General features: G+C 42.7%; 2 protein-coding genes across 19 annotated transcripts; both read right to left on the bottom strand.

The window, feature by feature from the left end:
• Nucleotides 1-152: 152 nt before the first annotated feature.
• On the bottom strand, nucleotides 153-11392 carry LOC120655649 (translation initiation factor IF-2-like). 17 transcript variants are annotated; one of them, XM_039933585.1, is made up of 9 exons: nucleotides 10281-11350; nucleotides 10028-10203; nucleotides 9014-9071; nucleotides 8804-8876; nucleotides 7760-7799; nucleotides 7046-7275; nucleotides 6808-6914; nucleotides 5808-6519; nucleotides 5402-5680 (listed from the first exon to the last, which is right to left on the bottom strand). In XM_039933585.1, exons 1-2 carry the CDS (start codon nucleotides 11200-11202, stop codon nucleotides 10160-10162), a joined length of 966 nt encoding a protein of 321 aa, XP_039789519.1. In that variant the 5' UTR covers nucleotides 11203-11350; the 3' UTR covers nucleotides 5402-5680; nucleotides 5808-6519; nucleotides 6808-6914; nucleotides 7046-7275; nucleotides 7760-7799; nucleotides 8804-8876; nucleotides 9014-9071; nucleotides 10028-10159. The 17 variants fall into 17 exon arrangements, with proteins under 17 accessions (XP_039789517.1, XP_039789520.1, XP_039789512.1 ...); XM_039933581.1 differs by lacking the exon at nucleotides 10028-10203 and having other exon boundaries at nucleotides 7760-7881; nucleotides 10281-11390; XM_039933579.1 differs by lacking the exon at nucleotides 10028-10203 and having other exon boundaries at nucleotides 10281-11389.
• Nucleotides 11393-12165: 773 nt separating this feature from the next.
• On the bottom strand, nucleotides 12166-20575 carry LOC120655647 (flowering time control protein FY-like). 2 transcript variants are annotated; one of them, XM_039933569.1, is made up of 19 exons: nucleotides 20171-20575; nucleotides 18058-18280; nucleotides 17727-17818; nucleotides 17459-17536; nucleotides 16966-17070; nucleotides 16677-16772; nucleotides 16516-16598; nucleotides 16349-16420; nucleotides 16171-16268; nucleotides 15874-15933; nucleotides 15743-15803; nucleotides 15582-15669; nucleotides 15301-15364; nucleotides 14998-15076; nucleotides 14741-14830; nucleotides 14447-14535; nucleotides 13773-14221; nucleotides 12753-13007; nucleotides 12166-12600 (listed from the first exon to the last, which is right to left on the bottom strand). In XM_039933569.1, the coding sequence occupies exons 2-19, from the start codon at nucleotides 18248-18250 to the stop codon at nucleotides 12523-12525; spliced, it is 2130 nt and encodes a 709-aa protein (XP_039789503.1). In that variant the 5' UTR covers nucleotides 18251-18280; nucleotides 20171-20575; the 3' UTR covers nucleotides 12166-12522. The 2 variants fall into 2 exon arrangements, with proteins under 2 accessions (XP_039789503.1, XP_039789504.1); XM_039933570.1 differs by lacking the exon at nucleotides 20171-20575 and adding an exon at nucleotides 19634-19768 and having other exon boundaries at nucleotides 12181-12600.
• Between the last annotated feature and the right edge of the window lie 211 nt (nucleotides 20576-20786).

Below are 20786 nucleotides of genomic sequence, written 5' to 3'. Positions count from 1 at the left end.
TCTATTCATCACACGAGCGAAGTTATACTATCGCATAAGTCTGTTAGAGATATAAAAATAGAAATTGTTTTGAAACAAAATAAAATGTTCCAAGAAAGATAAATTTCGGAACAAATAAAAATGTTCTAAGGAATATCTAGAGATAGAAATTGTTCGGGAACAAATAAAAATATTATCTAAATATATTATTTTTGAAATAGATCACTCGGCTTATATTGAAAGCAATAAACCGTACGGATACCAGTTTGAAAGAAACAGCTCCAACAAAGCAGAACAGAAACTAGGATCTACCCCCCCCCCCCCCCCCCCCACTAGATCTCCACGATATCTGATGACACTATATTACTAGGATTGTAATCTTGTAACCAACTCCTCATCGCGTCCACAGCTTCGGTGAGATTCTCCTGATCAGCAAGTTTCAACAGTCTCCACCATTTATGTATAAAAGAAATAGCCGAGTACATAACATCCATAGGATTATTAGGGAACGCCCTTTTGATAGCCATCTTGTTGCGTGTTCTCCAAATGGACGACCAAGCGATCCCTACAAACAGAAAGAGGCTCAGCCTCATATTAGCTTTAAACATGCTCGTGAGCTTGCCTCCTTGTAACTCACCCGAAGAACTGGGTATCGCCCCTCCAAACACCTCAGAAAGACAAGCCTAGACAAAACGAGCCAAACAGCAAGAAAAGAAAATATGGGAGACAGATTCCTGCCGTCCACAAAGCACGCAGCGAGTGCCCTTTCCAGCCCCGCCGCTTCAAAGCCACTGCGGATTGTAATTTGTCGTGAGATAGCTGCCAAAGGAAGACCTTTATCTTCATTGGCAAACTAGTTTTCCAGATATTCTCCGTGTCCTTCACTTGCACACCCCTGTGCATGAGGAATTTGTACAGGCTTTTAGTGGTAAAACTTTTAGATTTTTCTAGTGCCCATTCCACCTCATCATGTCGATCAGCATCCAACTGGTTATTCTATAATGATTGGGTTAGCAGCTCCAAGCTCTCTAATTCAGAAGAAATCAAACTTCTCCTGAACTCTAAAGAGGAAAAGAGAGACTAGAAAATGTAATACTTCGCAGAGGATTTGGTTCGAGTTGACATCAGAAGCAATAAATATTCAGAGTCAAGAAGAAAAACTGAAAGATGTACAGCATAGGTAATAATTGTGTATTATTTACTCATTTCTGTGAAGGGTATCCCTTAATAGTGTATTGCCCAACGGATATTTCTAAATAAATTTTAATGTTAGTTTCAACTATAGGAGGTACTTGTAGCTTTTGTCACATTCAAATCACGGTAGGATGCTACTCATGCTGCAGAAATGCATCAATTTGTCAATCCACTTTCATTAGTTACAACTTATGCTCCTAAACCGAATGATACGATATGGAAAAATTTGGCCATTCAGTTTTGGCACATGGCTATGTACAAAGTCGGAGTCTTCATTGCTACATTTCTGCTAACAGTGTTCTTCGCCATCCCTGTGACAGTCGTGCAGGGGATAGTGCAATTTCAGAAGATTAAAAGGTGGTTTCCACCAGCGAGAGCTGTGCAGATTATTTAACTGTTATAAACTTCGAACTAATATTATGATTTAGTTGGCACTTAAGGCTATCAGAATATATAATGCCATAGGTGATTTTTCTGTTATCTTGCAGACCATGTTTGAATTCTATTGTAACTGGGTATCTTCCGAGCATGATCTTAAATGGCTTTATATACTTGGTTCCCTTTGTGATGCTTGGTATGGCATCGTTTGAAGGCTGTATTGCCAACAACCAAAAGGAAATTAAGGCCTGCAGCATGGTGTTCTACTTCTTGCTTGGAAATGTTTTATTCCTTAGCATTCTATCAGGTTCTCTACTCGATCAACTAGGAGAAACTTTCACGCACCCAAAGGATATCCCTAGCCGTCTTGCTAGTGCTGTTTCTGCACAGGTAATACGAAAACATGTGATGTTGCTTGTAAAACTTTTCGCCAGAAACATTTAATGTAAAGTTCGGGAAACAAGAAACATTTTACATAATGTCAAACTTGTTTCTATTGCAGTCAGATTTCTTCATCACATACATATTGACCAATGGCATGTTAGGATTTTCTTTGGAAGTTCTTCAGTTGTGTTTGCTAACATGGCAATTCTTAAAGGCACATTCTCTTGGGCATAGCAAGGAGCCATATCTTTATGGTTTCCCTTACTACATAGTTTTTTTTGCAACCGTGCCTAAGCATATTTTTCATTAAGAGAAAAACAGTTACGGACACAATCTTGATGCGGCCAAACAGAGCTTGATCAACACTAAGAGCACAAAGGACTAAAAAAAAGAAATACTAAAAAAATGCACAAACAAACAAGGAAACACCACGACAACATAAACAACAACAAAGCAACACAGAGAAGACAAAGGGCACGACCCACACCTCTAGCCAGAACCCTATAACTGAACCTGCAAGTAGAAACAACAACGCCCGGGGCATAAAGATCTACGACCTAACAAAGGTGGATAAGCATCCACCCGAACAACCAACTATGGCGGCAAGGCATCCGCCCGCAGCAAACTTCAACCAACGCGACGATGGTGGCAAAGCATCCGCCAGCGAAGAGAATCCAATGACCAAGCGCAACCCGGATGATGTAGATGAAATGACGCGAAGGCAGGCACAGAAGTAGAAAGTCTCCGAGGAGAGCAGATGACCGCCAACAGCAAAGCTTCCAAGGCAATGCCTCCAGGAAGGAAATGACGCCACAGGTGCCGTCGTCGTCCGACCAACATGGTCTAGGTTTTCACCTGGAAGGTTAGCTGGAGAGGGAGGAAAAGGGTGGAAGGATGACGCCTTCAAGAAGGTAAACAGTGCCAGAGGGCGTCGTCATCATCAGTCTGCAAGCGGATCCAAACTTTCGCCACCACCCCTTTCCAACCTATAGCCGACGGCCGACAAAGCGAGAGGAAGCGCAGCCATGGACTCCAGGCCACCCCACGGTCACCGAGAACGGCGATGACGGCGAGTACAAAGACCCCCGGCCAGGCAAAGCATAGGGCCCGGGGCATTCGGCGACCTGCAGCCCAGGGGGGACAAGGCGGTGATGGTAGTAGAAGCAGTGCAACGCACCCACCGGCACCCACCAAGCACAATCGAGGTGTGAGGGCGGCGGCGGCAGCGGCAACGGCTGAGCACCGCAAGCCCAAGCAACGACTTGAGGGGGAGCATGGCAGCACCCCTGGTTGTGCCACCGAGGACAGCAACGGCAGCGGCCTCCCCAGCGCGAGTAGGTGGCATAAGCCCCCCTCCACCCCACCCACCGGCGCGCGCCGAGGAAGGCCGACACACGAGGGCCAAGGTGTTGGTGGTGGCCGAGCACCGTGAGCCACGCCCTCACGCCGGGGCGGCGCCCGCCGAGGACGGACCGCGACGGCCAGAACCAGCCCGGGGGGCACTAGATCCGGCCCTGGCGGCGAGCAATCAGCGGTCAGGATTAGGGCCGGAGGAGGGAGGCGGGGGGGGGGGGGGAGGAGGGAAAGTGAGGGGGAGCGGCGAGCTGAGCCGGCTTCGGCTCAGCAGCAGGCCGCCACAGTCGCCGGTGGTGGCGGCTGCCACCGGAGGGCGCTGCTGGGGTCACCCGTGTTACCTCTGGCAGATTTGTCACACTAAGCTCTCCCCACTATAAATTTATGTTTTGGGCCTAAGCTATTCCAACAAACCGGCCCACATGTATAATCCAGTCAAATTTGTTCTAGAATAAAAAATTTTTGTTCCATAACAATTTTTTTAATTGTTACAACAATAAAAAAATTGTTTAGGAACCAAAAAATTGTTTCGGAACAAAATGTAGTTATTGGGCCTTGTGTGATGGTTTAACTGCCAGTCACACGAGCGACTCCTAATATTTGCGCCACCGAAGGCGGCCTGGCGATGAGAAAGTTGCACCCCTTCTGCTTCCGATCCTTTTCATTTACTTTCTGCTCGGTTATGCAGTGTACATCAACCAGGTAGTTTGTTTACTTTGTTCAGATCACTAGATCTGTATCTGTAAAGACCTCCCTTTCTTCAAATCTATGGCAAATCATTTTTGGGTTTTTTGGGTTTGTTATTTGGTGTGGCCTTCCATTTAAGGGGAAAAAACAAACTTCCGCAACTTCAGATTAGTCATCCTTATCTGTAAATTTAGTTGTGCCTATGTTCTCTTACACTATATATTTGAGCACTGATTGGTGAGTGGCGACTAATAATATTTATACAGACGGAAGATGTATATGAGATCACATATGATGCGTGTCGACAATATTGGCCAAAAATTCACCGCTACATATTCCTATCTGTCACACTTGTGCAAAACATGATGATCGGGTTGTTTGGGCTGAAGTGAAAGCCTGGACCTTCCTTATCCACAATTCTCTTGCTTGTGTTCAACATTCTTTTCAATGAACTAGTAGGATGCACGTGCCGCAGGCACATGTTTTTCAAAAATCAGGTGAAATAAAATTTATGTTTATAGAAAATAACATGCATGCATGAAAAGGACGTTTTTTTTCAAAAAAATCAATTAAGAAACTATAATTAGTATCACACACATTAAAATTATTTTTTTATTGCCACATTAAAATTATTCAATAAAAAAAGAAAAGTCAAGCCCCAATAACCACAGAAATATAGATGTTGAATTTTTGTAAATTCAAGACTCAACTACATTAAAAAACAGAAGTAGGATTCGATATTAATACTTTAGTTGAATTCATTTATGAAGTCTTTTATGAGATCATTTTCACATATACTTGTTCATATATGACACTGTACTATACAACTATCTAATGGCTTGTTCGGTTGGCTGAGCTGGTTGGCTGGCAACACTGTTCCGCGAGCGAGCACGACGGGGAGCACTTTACTCCCTGATGGCTGATCCAAACAGTAAACGGCCAGGTCAGGTCCTGTTTGATATCCTTCTCAAAAAAAGGTCACATAAGAGTAGATCTCATCCAAAACGATCTCTAGCCCATGCACACTTGTCTTCAAAGAATTCACCATGGGTCTGATTGGTCATCTGAATTCTGAGATAACATGAAGCTTATATTTTTTTTCAACAATAATTAGCCATCCCATAAAATATTCCATCCCACCAGGATCTATCAAAAAACAATAGAAATAAGCACCCTAAGATGGCCATAAAAATTTCTCGTATATATTAATTATCATTTCAACTGTTAATAACTCAATGCTACATACCCATTTTCACACTTGAATCAAGCAATGTCTATTATTGTTTTTCCAAAGGGTAATCTATGACAAGTTCAAAAGTCCAAGCTATCCTCTGTTTTAATTGTCAGCTTTGGAGAAAACACCTTCACATTTTGTCTCATACCAACTATCTAAAAGGGTTTACTTGACATAAGCTGCAGAGTAAAATGCAAAACACTAAGATTCAAGAGCTGAACTTTTTGACCATGTCATATAGTCCAGACTGGAAATAAAAACATCAACTTAATAAGATAAGGGAAATCAGAGTATTTTTTACAATAAAACTCCAACAATAGTAATCAAAATTGAAATTTTGTTAGTCATAGCCGCATCAATATTTGATACAAAAGATAGAAAAGGAAACCCGGTACCATTCTGTTGTAACCATGCATCCGTCAATTGTCTCAACAAACAAATAACGGAGTACAAAGCTTGGCACGGCCTCATCTGTTCATGCAAATAAAGTCAGCGAGCATAAATTGGGAATCTTGATAGAATTATTGGTTATTTACAAGGTGATCCTTCAAAGTTATGCAGAATGACTGTATTGACAAAGTTAATAGTATTTACTAACCTACATCTGAAGCTCCTGCTGCAGTGCTGCTACAAGATGCATCACTGAATTACATTTCGATTGAATAATGTTAACCATTAAAAGGATATAGACAAGAAACACATTTTGTTAAAACAAATATATTTTAGCGAGCCTGTATAAAAGAATTTAACTTGAATTAGCAAAGGAAGAGAGATGGAATAAACTAAATCATTTTGCTTTGAAACAACAATGGATGTGGTTTTCCCTTGGCGTTGAGCTCTAATAGTGGCCCCCCAGATGATGATCCAACAGCATGTGGTTTTCCTGTAACTTCTGAATAACGTTAATCTAATAATGGTCATATACATGGACAGCACGTATAAGATATAACATCGTGATACTATCTGCATTAACAACCATGAGTAATTATATCATCCTAGTACCCTACAAAAAAAATTATATCATCCTAATTTTAGGAATATCACATTAAACAAAATGACAGGGGCAACAACCATGAGTTAAAAATTGGAATATAGACATAACTTGCTTTTAAACATGCATTGTGATGTGTGCCATATATCTATTTACTATGTAATTAAAAGAGAAAAATAAGGAAGTTTGTTCATCTAAACATGCAGCACGCTTCAACTAAAATAGATCAAGCAAACAATACCGAAAGTTTCAGCAATGCATTGCTGCAAATACCTTGCCTGCTTTATAAAGTCCAGCAAAGCATAATTAAAATTGACACCTGCAGCCATGCGAAGACAACCATGTCACCTTCATTATTGTGATAGTTTGGTGTCAATGGTTTTCTCCATCAACGGCATGTTGGCATGATGTCAAGTTCGACAAGTCTGAAGGATATCATTTTGATAAGAGGGTACAGTGCTGATAATCTAAAAAAAACAATCCTAAATATAATGACCATACTCACCAAAAGGGGCAGAGGTTTGAGCCAAATCATATCACAATCATGTTTAGATTTCCAAACAAAATTCAAGCAATATATATACAAACCAGAGAGTGAGTTATTTACCTCTCATGACTGATGTCAGGACTGCATATGCCCCAATGATCCAAAGAACTTTAAGCCCCCCACTTCAATGAATCTACCGGAAATCTTTACTTTATGAAACTCATTTCCTGCCATATTGTGATATGCCACGATGCGAATGCAGATCAATTTTCTAAAAAAGAAATAATACTGAGATGGACATATCCACAGATAAGATGAAGAGAGCAATGCTCTAGCTTATGCCAGGTTCTGCACATACCTTGCATGGTCATCCATACCAGCTGCTGTAATGGCACATCAAGCACTGGTGCAATAGGCTAATGGCGATATCTTTCTTGATATTTGTATGACCAAGGTCCAAGGTGGCTACCACCACCAAGCAAGCCATTAGTTCCATTGTATACCTCTAAACTTGTAGGCTCGGCCAACAAGTATATAGGGTGTCCATGCATGGTTGGAACCACTATAGGCTCGGCCAACTCTGACTACCTTAAATTTGTAGCACTTTATAAGTCACTAAAACATGCATGACAACCAAAGATAGGCAATTAAACATGGCAATAAACCCATGCTTGCATGAACAAATTTATCCAAACAGCAAGGGAGAAGATTTTAGCAGGAACCAAATACAGGTTATCTCAGGAACCAAATACAAGTTAAAAGAGGCACTGAAAGGAAATACTTCTCTGAAGGAACCAAATGCAGGTTATCTCAGCAGTAAACCAAATATAGCTCATTTTAGGAAATCTTTTTTATTGTCGAGTACAATAAGAATAATAAACAATGTGCGATGGTTTTTAGAAAGCATATAGCAGGGCATCAAGCCATAGAATCGTCCTATTTTTAGGTTTCCACCAATATCATTTGGACATGTCATTAGAATTCTATGTTAACAAATTATAGCTTTCAAACCTAAAAGCGCAAGTGTGGCACACTATAGCACAGACAAATAGAACAAAAGAACAGAACTTACTAAAGCTAGTGCGTATTTCACCAAGTAGCTGTCCTTCAAGCTACAGAGGAACAAAAATTGTGTCGTGTCATTTTACTCATCAGTATGACCAAAAGGAAACAAACGGGGAGGAGCTTGTAGACCTAATAACCAAAAGATACAAGGGATAATCACCAGACATTCAACAAGCCGGTGAACACAAAAAGGAAATGAAGTCAGCACAGTAAAGCTATTAGGAAATATTGGGATCCGATTCTTACCAAAATTATTGGGAAACATTATTTAGAAAGTTAACCTACGAATGTTAACCAGAGTATGTTAATCGGCACACAAAAGGAAAGATAATCAACTCAAAACCAAAAGAAAACAAAAGGAGAGATTTGATGTCAATCAAAAGAAAAAGAAAAAAAGTCTGTTCTCTTAGCTCATGCAGTCGTCCCCAAAACCAGCAAGCAAACATTGAACTGGTGCTTATTTTCTAACACAGACCACATCATCAAGTGCAAATATGGAGAGAAAATGGAGCATGCATCTTCCACAAATATGGAGTGCAAATAAATTAGAAAATCATCAAGTGCTAGTTACTAAGCTATGTGCACCTGATCCCTTTAATAAGACGTTCCAAAAATATTTCGAAAACATCATGCAAAACCTCATGTTATCAAAAATGAATCATTTTGCAGATTATGACATTCCGAAATCAGAAAAATTATAATCTCAAAGAATTCCTCCTGAGTCCTTAGAATTTTCGTCATCTAATCTCCTACTATAAAAGCTAAGAGTAGCTAGCTCCATGTTAACCACCTAGTCTAGAAAATATTAATTTGATTCCTCTCCAATTGAAGATGCTTACTTCTGTAAAGAAATAACTACATCTTGATACCATTTTACATGTCTAAACCATACATGAGTAAACCAAGTTGGAAGCCAAGGATATCATTGTTTCTAACCATATGTGCAGCAGGATTCGAATTCACATATGAAGATCACAAAAAGCAATGGTTAGTGCTTAAAATTTACATAAAATCGCAAGCTTGTGGAAAAGTAATGGTTGCCTGTATATACCTGAGGATGAGTCTTAGGTGAGAAGTGAATTCAGCCAAGTGTTAAGATTCTCCCCAAAAGTGGAATGCTTGATCTAATATAAATAAATATAAAGTGAAGGAAAAATCCAAATTATTTCCCTCAAGTACGAATTTTTAACAAAGCACAGTTCTACATAAAACCTGAAACGCATAACCGAAGGAACTTTACAAAAAAAATCAACAAAATTACCTCAAAAGTTAACATAGGACATGTGGCACATGCATCTCCTCATGCCTAGTCACCCGTCCTGCCAGGTTGGTAGATTTAGTCATTCAGATATCCATATGAAAAATAATATTATATGATATTAATGGCTATCAAGGATTTGTACAGCACATTCTTAGCTCAAGAATCCTTTGCAACAATAAACCTCGAAGCAGAACTCTAGATGAGATTGGTTAAAACAAATCTATCCATAAAACATTGCTGATGGCAATTTGCCATTTATTTTTTTCTATCACAACATACCATAACTAACTTCACATGTCAGTCCTAAACTTAAAACCGCTTATTAAGCAATTATGCTGATTTCGTTTATTTCACTAAATCATTCCATGTAAACAATAATGGAAGTGCATGATCATCTTTGATCAGTCATCAGCACGTCAGCAACATGGTCTGAAAGCACCACAAACATCTGCACACTTGTAAGAAAAGTTTCGAAAATAAAAAGAATAAGTCTGAAATTTTGCCTCAAAATAAGCTTACATGCTAAATCATTTTAGTTTCGCATTGTTGGCTACACGTATATACATCTACCATGTACTTGTCTAGATAAAATATGCAGCTTGACTATAGCAAAGATTTCACATAATTATTGGCCACCACAGGAAAGCATTACCTCACAATATTATTTTGACAATCAAATCATGCTTATATGATACTGCTATAATCGGATCATTTCGAATGCCAAGCCAAAACACTGGGCAACAAATTGGATGGACCGCACAATCGGAATTACCTTTACTTGCATTCGTGTATAAGATCATACTCTCTGTATGCATTCTTTTAGGTGCTATTTAATTGGTTAACAAAAAAAATGAGAGAAAGAAGAGTAATTTCAGATTAAAAGCTTTCATGCCATGCATATCAGATCCTGGCAGAAATAAAAATTGATATCATATACCCAACTCTGCGTTGCCTAAACTGATCCTGAACACTCAAGTGGACACGGTGCATGAAACCAAAAGTACATGCATGTACCTATTTCGGATCAGGAGGGGGATTTGCTCTGGTTTGCGTGGGGGCTGGTTGGAGGTCCGCTGCCTCTCCACAACGCAGGTTTTGCCGTTTTGGGGCCTGTGGCGAGGGGGCAATCTCATACTGAAAAAAAAATCAAATCCTCACATCCAGCCAGTCAGGGATCTTCGATCTGCAAGCTGCGGGAAAATTGGATTGAAATAAAATCATTTGTTCACTCGACAAGATCAAATAGATCGTAGAAGGAATAGCTCACTTTTTTGGTGGCGGCGCTGCCTACTCGACGGTTCCGGAGGCCGAAGAAGAGGCCAAGAGGACGCGTCCCCAGTTGAAACTCGCGGCCCGCAGTGAGGCGAATCCCATTGCATTCTTGACGGAGGCGAGCGCGGGGAAGAACGCCAGGAGGCTAGCCTGGAACGCGCCAGCCTAAGCCGCGCAGGCCGTCCGCGGTCGCACGACCTCCCGCTGAGCTCGTCGCTGCCCGATGCGCGACGCACCCGCCCGAGCCGCGCTTGCCCTGGGCCAGCCATCACCCTGCAGCACGCGCCGCCGCGCTCGCCGCTGCCTGGTGCGCGACGCGCCCGCCCGAGCAGCGCTTGCCCCCGCGGCCTGCCGCGCCGCCCCGATAGCACGCGCCTGTGAGCCGCGGCCGCCGTCACCGCCGCAGCACACGGCCGGCGGAGCCGCCCGCGCGGGGAGAGCACCCGCTGGATCTCGATTGGACCGAGAGGAAACCCGCGTCTAACCATCCGGAGCAGGGACCAACGTCGCCGTCTGCCTGGGCGTGGGGGAGGCGGCGTCCATTGCCGCGCCTGGCCCCGCGCAGACCCGGCCGTCCGCCGCCGTGGCCCCTCGCGGACCCGGCCGTCGGCCGCCGTAGCCCCGCGCGGGCCTCCACGGCCGCTGGCCCCGCGCGAAGGAGGTCGCCGCCGCTGTGGCCCCGCGCGAAGGAGGTCGCCACCGCTGTGGCCCCGCGCGAAGGAGGCCGGGAGGGAAGGAGGCTGCGACGGTGCTCGAGCTCGAGCCGGTGCTCTGCTCGGCCGGCGAGCTCGAGGCCCGATGCGCCGGAGGGAGGAGGGAGGGAGGGGCGCCGGCGAGGGAGTGCTTGGGAGGAGGGGCGCCGGTGAGGCGAGGAGGCGAGGAGAGGCGAAGAGGGCGCTGGTGCTCTGCTCGGTCATCGGGATTGGGATGGGATCACGCCGGCGTCGTGATGCTCGGGCGGGATTCACGGGGGGATTGGGAGCAGGCGTCGTTATGGCAGGAATTGGAAGCTGCCGGCCAATAGAATCGCGGGTACGCAGGGCTGGGTAGATAACCCCGCGGTGAAAAAAAGAAGGGACGGAGGGGGGCGCGGCCTCGCGAACAACGGGACTGGGCGACCTTTTCGGGCTGCCGGATTCCTGTAAAACTTTTATGAGCTTACATGGGCGCTTCAAAATAAAAGTTTGTGAGGTGAGTATGGATTCTAATTTTAGTGAGAAGTGTTTTAATTTTCATGGATCCTTATAGTATAGATAGATACGGCAAGGTCCGATTTCTCCTAACTTTCCACCATCGACCGGTCTAGGTACATTTGCTTCCATGGTTCTCCCCTTCTCACGTTTGGTGCGTCTATCAAACATGAAGTACAAATTGTCATAACTAATCTTGAAATCTATTTTGGATATCGTCATAAGGTTTCCAAGGAGAGTGATGAGCTTGCTGAGGAAGGAACAACGGGCGATTTGGACGATGCAATTAGCGCATATAAGCCACCATGGATGCGTCCAACGAACCTGGAATCTAGTTCTGTACAGCCTTTGAATGTTTGATCTGTTTTACATGATAACACCAGCCATGCTGGTGCTGATGTCAGATTTGCTGTGTAATAAAAACTAATGGAATTGTTCAACATCCTGTGTCAAAAGAAAAGCTCATAGCCAATATTGCATTATCGCCATCGCAACTTATCAAGTACGCACAAGCATGGGCAGATTTGTCTAGAGACTCAACTGACACAAATGTGGTGAGAAATAGAGACACTGCTATATTGTAGCATGAAAATAAACTGGTCACGATTTTGCATTTGGACTAAGTTTCCCGTACTGTGCCTGATGGTACTTATCCAACAAAGGAATCGCCTATGTGCACATCCATATCGATACCTGGAACAAGGACAGTTAAATCTCTCTCCTCAAAACTGCATTACAGAACTCTCTTTGTTTCACATTTAAGCAGCCGACAAGTAATAATACAATACAAAATACAGTATAAATACAAGACACCAGACGGGTCATTAGGCGTCTAGACAAACATGTCCAATGCAACTCGGCCCTTGAACTAAGCAGAAGGCTCTGAAAATCTCAGCACGAATAGCAAACATCCTAGCTGCCAGACAAAATTCATTTGAATTTGAAGGAGGGCCTAGACATACTGATATTGCTCAGGATGTTACAAATTCAGATGTCGCACAAAACTATAGGCTCATTATCAGCATCACTTTGTTCCAGGTCACTCAGTCACTGTGGTGTTGAACCTCCAGGCGGCGGGTGCTGTGGCGGCGGCGGGGGTGGTGTAAGGCCAACATTGCCCATTCCCTGCAGCAACCAGTAGCACCATGCTTTACTTATTACTTAATATAACAAATTTACAACAATATAGCTAGATAATGCAGAAACATTTAATAATAGATGACTAGACCGAGTAGATATAGGTATGGCAAAAATCAAGATGCAACACTCACTCTTACCTGGTAAGAGCTTAGACCTGGAATGGATGTCATTTGTCCTTGTGGAGCCATTTGTCCCTGAGGCCGGTTGTAGATGCCACCCATCGGAAAATTTTGTATGGAACCTGATGCTCCTTGGATGTTTCCCATCCCACTTGGGAACCCACCCATTGGAGGTACATTGCCAGGAGGAACAGAACCAGGATGCATCTGATTTAGGCCCATCATGTGCTGTGGCATTTGGGGCATCATCTGACTCTGTGAACCTTGCATCGCCTGGAAATATTAGAATGGTTAAATCCACACTATCACCGTAGTACTAATTTACAAAGGAGCATAAAGGATCCAAATATATTTCAACCATGTTCCTTTGATGTAACATCAAATTGACCAGTGAATTCACATGAACATAGAATCATGCCCAAGCAGTGTAGTGCGAGATAACAACACTAAATTGGGGTTTAGAAAACTTAACATACCAGTTACTTCCTGTTTTCGGCCAAACCAGTCCCTAAAAGGATTCAAGCTAATGCAGTTTATTTATTAGTTATTGGCTATGTAGCAAGAGAATCAGGTAACCAAAACTTGGACAAAGTCAATCTTTTGGAAGAGCCCCCAAAAAATGGCATTTCCAAAACCAGGAGGATGCCATGGTTTTAAAATCCTTGCAGCAAATAAGTCTTCCTTGGTGATACAATGTTTTCAAATGTATTCATGCTTCATGTCAACTCAGATGTATTTGTGCTTTTATCTATAGCAGATATGCAAATTATTTAGGAGGTCTTATGTAGTAAAGGGAGCTCTTTTGAGAAAAAATAAGTTCATTTAGAACATCCTCCTGATGTGAATTTACAATGGTTTGAGTCTCCGCATTTGGTTTTTCACTGGCAGATAAGATAAATAGAGATAGAACATAGAATATGTTACATTATTGTTAAGTCAAGTAAAGACAAATAGAGATAGAATATAGACTATGCTACGTTATTGTTAAGTCAAGTAAACAGTTATGCTCTCAATCATAAGGGTATCAGTGAACAGTACCGTTGGGTGAGGCATTGGTGGAAGTGGTGGATTCACTGGTGATGGCATTGATGGCCCACCCATCGATGGAAGCTGGGGTAGTGTAGGTCGAGATCCTTGCGAATGTGAAAGCATGTGAGCTGGTGGCTGCAATTGGTGCATATTTGGAGGTGGTGGCCGATGAAATTGGGTATGTTGCTGCTGAGGCATCTGTTGGTATTGTTGCTGCTGCCCAAGAAGTGATGGATGAGGACCTGGTGGCAGCGGAGGTTGCCCAGGTGGAAGACCCGGAATAGATGGCCTCTGCTCTCCTTGATCAGATCCATCCAAGGTCATTGCAACCCCAATGCCAGGGATTGTGCCCTCATTACGTGACAATCCATGAGCAAACGGACCAGGCGTTGGAGGTTCAGGCATCTGGAATCCACCCATAGCACGAGCACCAAAGGTAGGATGTTGGTCACCGTAACCTGAAAAAGGTAATAATTTAGCATTAAGAATTCCTCTGAAACAAAAAGGTCACAAACCAGCATAAAACACCATTAGGCACCTGCGTAAAGCAAGAGTAGTAGATGACCATAATTCTTTTATCAAACTAGATAATAACATTGGAAGGCATGTGTATGCTCACATGAAAGCTCAAGCACATTTGTTAAAGTTTTATAACCAAAACAACAAAATGAGCCAAATTCAACCTTGTGTCTGTCCACTGCTGTATCTATCCCGGGTAAGATCACCAGGCCTGTTTCTACACCAGAATTTTGTAGCATGATCACTGCCCCCGCTGCCAAAAGAATAGAAAACACATTTTAATGAGTTCACATACAACTATAGAATAAAATGAATAAGACCATACCATAGACAAGATTGTACTCAATAAGAATTCAGATTCATGTTGCATAAAAGCATCTATATGTAAAACAAAACAAAGCAAGCGATAAATCAGAAAGAGCGTTAATTGCAAAATTTGAAAGTAAACTGCCCAATACCTGCAAAGTAGGTAGCCTACAGGATGCCAGGCAAGATCCCACACACTATTGTCATGTGCATTGTTAATTTCGACCTGTGGAGCTTCATGACTACCAAATAAACAAAATAGCTTGTCCATCAAGTTGAGACATTTTTTTCAGACAAAAAAGATGTAAAAAGTTGTTCGACAAATTTGGGTGGGAGGGGGGTGGGGAACTGAATAACTTAGCACACAATAGTAAAGATTATTATTTCAGTGATGCTACAACTATCTTACCCGACCAACCAATGAAATATTGCTCCATCAAAGCTCCCACTAACAAAATATTCTTCATGAAATGGATGCCATGCCAAAGCTGTTAAAATGAAGGAATTGAGTAACTGACTCATTCAATACAACCTTGGCAAACAAGAGCATGCACAGTATTTCCTAAAAATATTTAAGCTGCCATTCTAACATTCATAGAATGTGTGCCTGCAGTGAGGAAGTGAACTACTGGATCTAAAACTTGTGTCAGTATTCAAATCTTAAAATGCACTAAGGAATATAACAATTTCAATATTGTAACAGCAATCTAACCAGTTACGTCCTTGATGTGCCCGCGAAAGGATTCAAGCTCTTTCATGGATCTAATATCATACAGCTGCATGAATGAATTAGCAATACAGAGTGAGCAACAGTGGGAAAAAATATTAATCTACTGGCATCATAAAAAAGTTACTGATTACCAGGATGGAATGTAACCATCTACATAGCCAGCATTAGAATGTTGGGTACAAAAGCATATGTTACTATCTTAAAGTGTCCTTTGGAGAAGGAATGGAAAAACAGAACAAGGTACATAAGCACAAATCACGGACCTTAATAATCTGATCCTTTGAGGCCGTCAGTACCCAGTTCCCATTCTGATTCCACTTTACACAATGTACAATATTTTTGTGACCATGGCTGCAGATATAGAACATATTGTAACGCAGAACTTCAAGAGAAAATAAAATAAAGAAGTGAAAATAATACTGACAATGAATTTAGCTCTCTACCACTTCTTGCATCCCAAAGTTTCACAAGATAGTCTTTACCACCTATGGAGCACAGAATTTAAATGAGAACTGCAAGAATAAACTCATGAAACAAGCACAAACATATACTAACCTGATACTAGTAAAGACTTTGTAGGATGCCAATCGACACTTTTAACATCCCAACCATGGCCTGGCCGAGTCAAAGGCAAATTCAGGTTATTTGACGAAAAAAGTAAACAAAGTAATATTATGCAATAACTTCACATGATCAAATATCAATCAGCGCGAGAATTGGCTAGGTTCCTTAATGTAATGTTTGCTATTCTTTTTACCTTTTCTTATACATATTAATCAGCAGGGGGGCACACCTCCTGTTCTTCCCAAAAAAATCTGATTAACATTCATAAGAAAAGTTTGGCAACATTACCAGTTAATGATTTTTCCTCCTGGCATCTCGCAAAATCCCAAACCTTAACGGTTCTATCATCAGAGCAGGAGCAGAACTTCAAGTCTGTTCTTGAAAAGCTGTTTGAAGAACATGTCAGTGCACAATGAACATGAAATAGGCATAGCAAACTAACAGAAGTGCATTAGGCAACCATCACCTTAAACCACGAACTGATTCTCTATGGGCTGTTTTATTCACTTTGACATTGTTCATGTTACTTTGCCAATATCTGCAAATGAATTTAAAACACTCAGCTAAGGGGTTAAACAATGTAAAGTTCAAAATGGCAATTTGGTGGAAGGTACAAAACAATGGACTGCATACTTGATTGCACCACCATCATCACCAGTAACCATCCAATTTTCATTGTTACTCCAAACCATTGATCTCACAGGTTGATCATGAGCCTAATGGTCAGAAAACTACAAAAAGTAAGTTAAAGTACCAACATAGTAGTAAGTCCAACAGTAAGTAATGCGGAATACCTGAAGTATCATTTCAAAGTTAAAAGATTGTCCATTCCATAGCGTAAATTCACCGCTTTGTGATCCAGTGATAAGCCGACGGCCTGTAGGGGTCCACTTTATCCACAAATAAATTTGCATTATACTCCAAGTAGATGAAATCATGAAAATAAGAAAAATGAATGTCTATTGAAGTGATGATTAAATGATACATAATTGTCAACACATTAAAATAGCCAAAAGTAATAAGAAATATACAGTTTCTTGACAAGATTTATGTAAGCAGTTAAATAGGTATCCCAAAACTTACCACGACACGATTGATAGAGCACCGGTTCTTATTGATTGAAGAATGTACAAATTTGGCAGCGAAACTTGTGGAGGGATTGTCGGGATAAGCAACAGATGGTAACATCTGCAACAGCCACAGTTCTCATAACATTATATATAATAAGAAATAGTCATAAAATTTCTATGAAGATCTTTGATTAGTTATAGAACTAAGTAACTAACTGGATTTAGCGAATAACCTAGAGCATCAGTGCATCACCATTACTCATATGAACTGCTTTATTGAACTTAGTATTATATGGTGCAGAATAGCCTTTTATCTATTGTATGCTAGATGGTAGATGCACATTTAACACTGAATTTCAAATGGCATCTGATTGCTTATGGCTTCATACACATAAAGCTATTTATCAGAGCACAGTTACTATCTTCCAAAGCTTAGACCAATCAGTATTTCTAGCACAACTATCGATCCATCTTTTGAACACATAATTGCAAGTCAGGGCAAGTACATCTAGGACAGCAGCTGGAGTTGGCTGCAATGTGAATCTGTCCCTTGCATCCCTTGCATCCCTTTGCCACATGCGAGCCTGCGTTCGTGCACATTGTGGAAGTCAGCACTACTGGAGGGAAGAAAAATGTAGGTACCAAAAGATAAGCATTGCAAATTCAGAGCAAAGATATAAACAAAAAAGAAAAAGCATAAAGGATAAAAATTCTGAAGCTGAAGCTAAATAAATTTTGTATCATTGTGAATCTCCAAAGAAAAGTCCATATTACTTGAACATAACGGACAACACTGCTTGTGTAGTCCACTGTTCGTCGCTGGACAGGCTTCCGCATCCTTTTAGCACCAAAACTGTCACCATAAGCTGCACAGAGTAACAAATTACAATGTTATGTGTGCCATTATGATGTGATAATGAGGACCTAGGAGTCTACAGCAAATCACAATAAACTCCCGGTATGCTTTTGTAGCAGCTCGCTTACACTACTTAAGACAAACTAACAATAAGTTAGTACGTGCAATCTAATATAGGCATCTAGCTGCCCTTCTCGGAACCCTAAAATGGAACAGCGATTTCTAACGAGTACGGTACTTAGCTCTTACCGTCGTAGGGTGGCTGATGCTGCTGCGGCGGCGGGGGGCCCGGGTGACCCACGTACTCAGGGGTGAGGTTGGTGGAGGACGCCGCCGATAGCTGCCGCATCGGCGGTCCACGGTAGAACTCCCCGCCACCGCCGCCCTGGGGCGGCGGGTGCTGCGGCGGCGGAGGTAGCTGCTGCTGCTGTTGCTGCATCATCTCCTCCACCGCCTCGGTGGGAGGGGAGAGCTAGGGTTATAGACATTTCAGCACAGTTCATTAAAGATAGCATTAGAGAAAAATAAGTAGTACAAATATAGAGATAATTGGATTACTGAACAGTTCATTAAATATTAGTATTACAGAAATCAAGTACAAAGCCCGAGTTGGAGCAAAAAGAGGTTCAGGATACAGTTACATGTGGACATTCAGCTAATTCAAATTATGATTCCGACATCTTGGTTCTAAGATCATGCATATAGTATGGCATAAAGACAACTCTGGTAAGCAATGATCGAAGCCTGACTCTAAACTAAAGGTAACAACTAACCAACATATGTAATCTGGGTTTGCATAGAATAAATGGGAGCGCAGTATGTGTGTCAGCTTTACAATGCAACATGAGCAGACTTGACAAGCCTAAATCTGATTGTGTTATGTTCTGATGCCTATATGGTCGCAGGACTTCATAATGAGCCATGCAGGAACTAAGGAGCGTCCACAGTAGCCTTCCAACAGAAGGCATGAAAAAAGTCACATTAGTGTGATTGCTCCCTGCAACACTAAGGAGCAATGGCTGCAGTTATGTAAAATTCTGGACATGTGGCCTTAATGTTTATGAAAGTATGTCTCCGCTAATTGCACATGTGGCCATAATGTTACTCTACTTTGCTTGTTGCTTATGGTACTTGGTACAACAGAAAAAATCATAATACATATGCATATAAATTTAGAAAGCGACTGAACAGGTGACTAAGCAATGAAGTGGCTATTCATCCAATCATCCTAGGTTCCCAGACTATATATATCTAGCAGTACAATATTTCAAGATTTATAGTGAAAACAATTTGTCTTGCCATGGTAAGCCTCTACAGCTTCAGTTCAAAGGTTGTGAATTGCTGATATATTGTCTACCTAGTGTTGCTGCTCCTTTGTAATAAAACTGAGTTTAATAGGATTATCAGATTTGGCTGTATAAATATGTAGTTCTAGCGGGAAAGTTACACAGCCCCAATAAGAGTTGAAAACGAGCAGATTGATGGACGCCGTTTCAGTCCTTCTACTTTGCGCGCCTCGCTGAATCAACCGGGAAGCAATGGCTTAGGTGCCCTGGAGTCCCTAGCTCAAAAGCAGTGAAGTACCGACGCATGCTGTTCCCCATCCCCTAGCTAGTGAGTCTCACATTCTGTACGTGCAGATGCAGGTCATTGGCGTGGGAAGAAGGGATCGGAACAAGCGCCGGCCATATTCAAACTTCATCTGGGCGGCGGGCGGCGGCCTCAGATTCCCCGCCGCCCGCCCGCCCGCCCGTATCGACTCACCCCCGAAACAAGCAACAACGATTGAAATAGGAAGGATTGAAATCGGAGATCTTGAGTTTACCTGATTTGCTTGTTGATTCGTCAGATTCCCAGTGGATTGGATGAGTGCTAGGAGTTGGAGTATGCAGAGTTTTAACGAATGGGGGGAGAAGACTCCTCTCGAGTTATTATTGGCCGTCAGAAACCTACAATGGCTAAAGGGAGGGAGGGAGGGAGGGAGGCGACGCGGCAGCCGCCGTCGCACCTCGGCTCGCAGTCATGGGGAGGGGCGGTGGGTCGTCGCCAGGGGCGGGCCCAGGATTTGGGCAGTGGGTATTCGAAATTTCAAGTGTTGGCTAAATTTTTTTTTACAGCTCAAAGTACACACATGCTTTAATTGAGTACTGATAACATAAATTGTTCATAATTTGAAAATTATTCAACACATAGATAATAGATGTACTAAATGTTCAACAATCAAAATGTGATTATCTGAAATAAATAAAAGCAGCAAATGGCATTTATAAGGATGCTTACAAATTAACCATTTCACGAATCTATAGCCAATTAATCATAAGTAATAAAAAATTATGAATGGATTTGTGAATCCTCTATTCACCTTGGTTCACTGGATCTGGCTCCCTGTTTTCTTCTTCTCGGGCTGAGGCGCTGAGCTGCAGGGCTTGCTCCCCGCCTGCGCCTGGTCGCCTCCCCCTGGCCCCTGCTGTCTGCTGCTCCCTGACGTTGCTGCGCAGCGCAGGCAGCCAGGCAGCGCAGCGCAGGGCGGCACCGCGCCGGCGCCCCTATAGCCGCAGCGGCGCGGCGCAGCGCTCCCGCCCGCCCCTGCGCACTGCGGGTGCGGCGGCGGCGGTGCGGCCGGCGCGGCGGCGCCCGGCGGCCCGTCGAACGGCGACCGGTGGTGTGCCGGCGTCGCGGGCTCGCGGCGAGCCGGCGAGGTCTGGGGCGGCGCGGTGCGCTAGGGCAAGGGCAAGCCGCGCAGGCCGGCAAGGCGTCAAGCGTGGTCGGGGGCAGGGGGGGTCAGGGGTGGGGGATTTTTGAATTGGGCTCGATTTTGGGCCAGGTGAGAGGAATGGGCCGAGGATAAGGTGAGCTGTTTAGTTGTTTTGGGCTAAAACTAAGAATGAGCCTTGATTTATAGCATAGTTTTTGTTTTTTAATCATATACCTAGAATACACTATATGTACAAACTTTTTGTTCAAAAATAATGGGTATT

The sequence above is a fragment of the Panicum virgatum genome, chromosome 1N, assembly GCF_016808335.1.
Source record: "Panicum virgatum strain AP13 chromosome 1N, P.virgatum_v5, whole genome shotgun sequence".
In the NCBI taxonomy this organism is placed as follows: domain Eukaryota; kingdom Viridiplantae; phylum Streptophyta; class Magnoliopsida; order Poales; family Poaceae; genus Panicum; species Panicum virgatum.
Note: the sequence above shows the minus strand (reverse complement) of the source record. Positions and strands in the feature narration are given on the sequence as shown.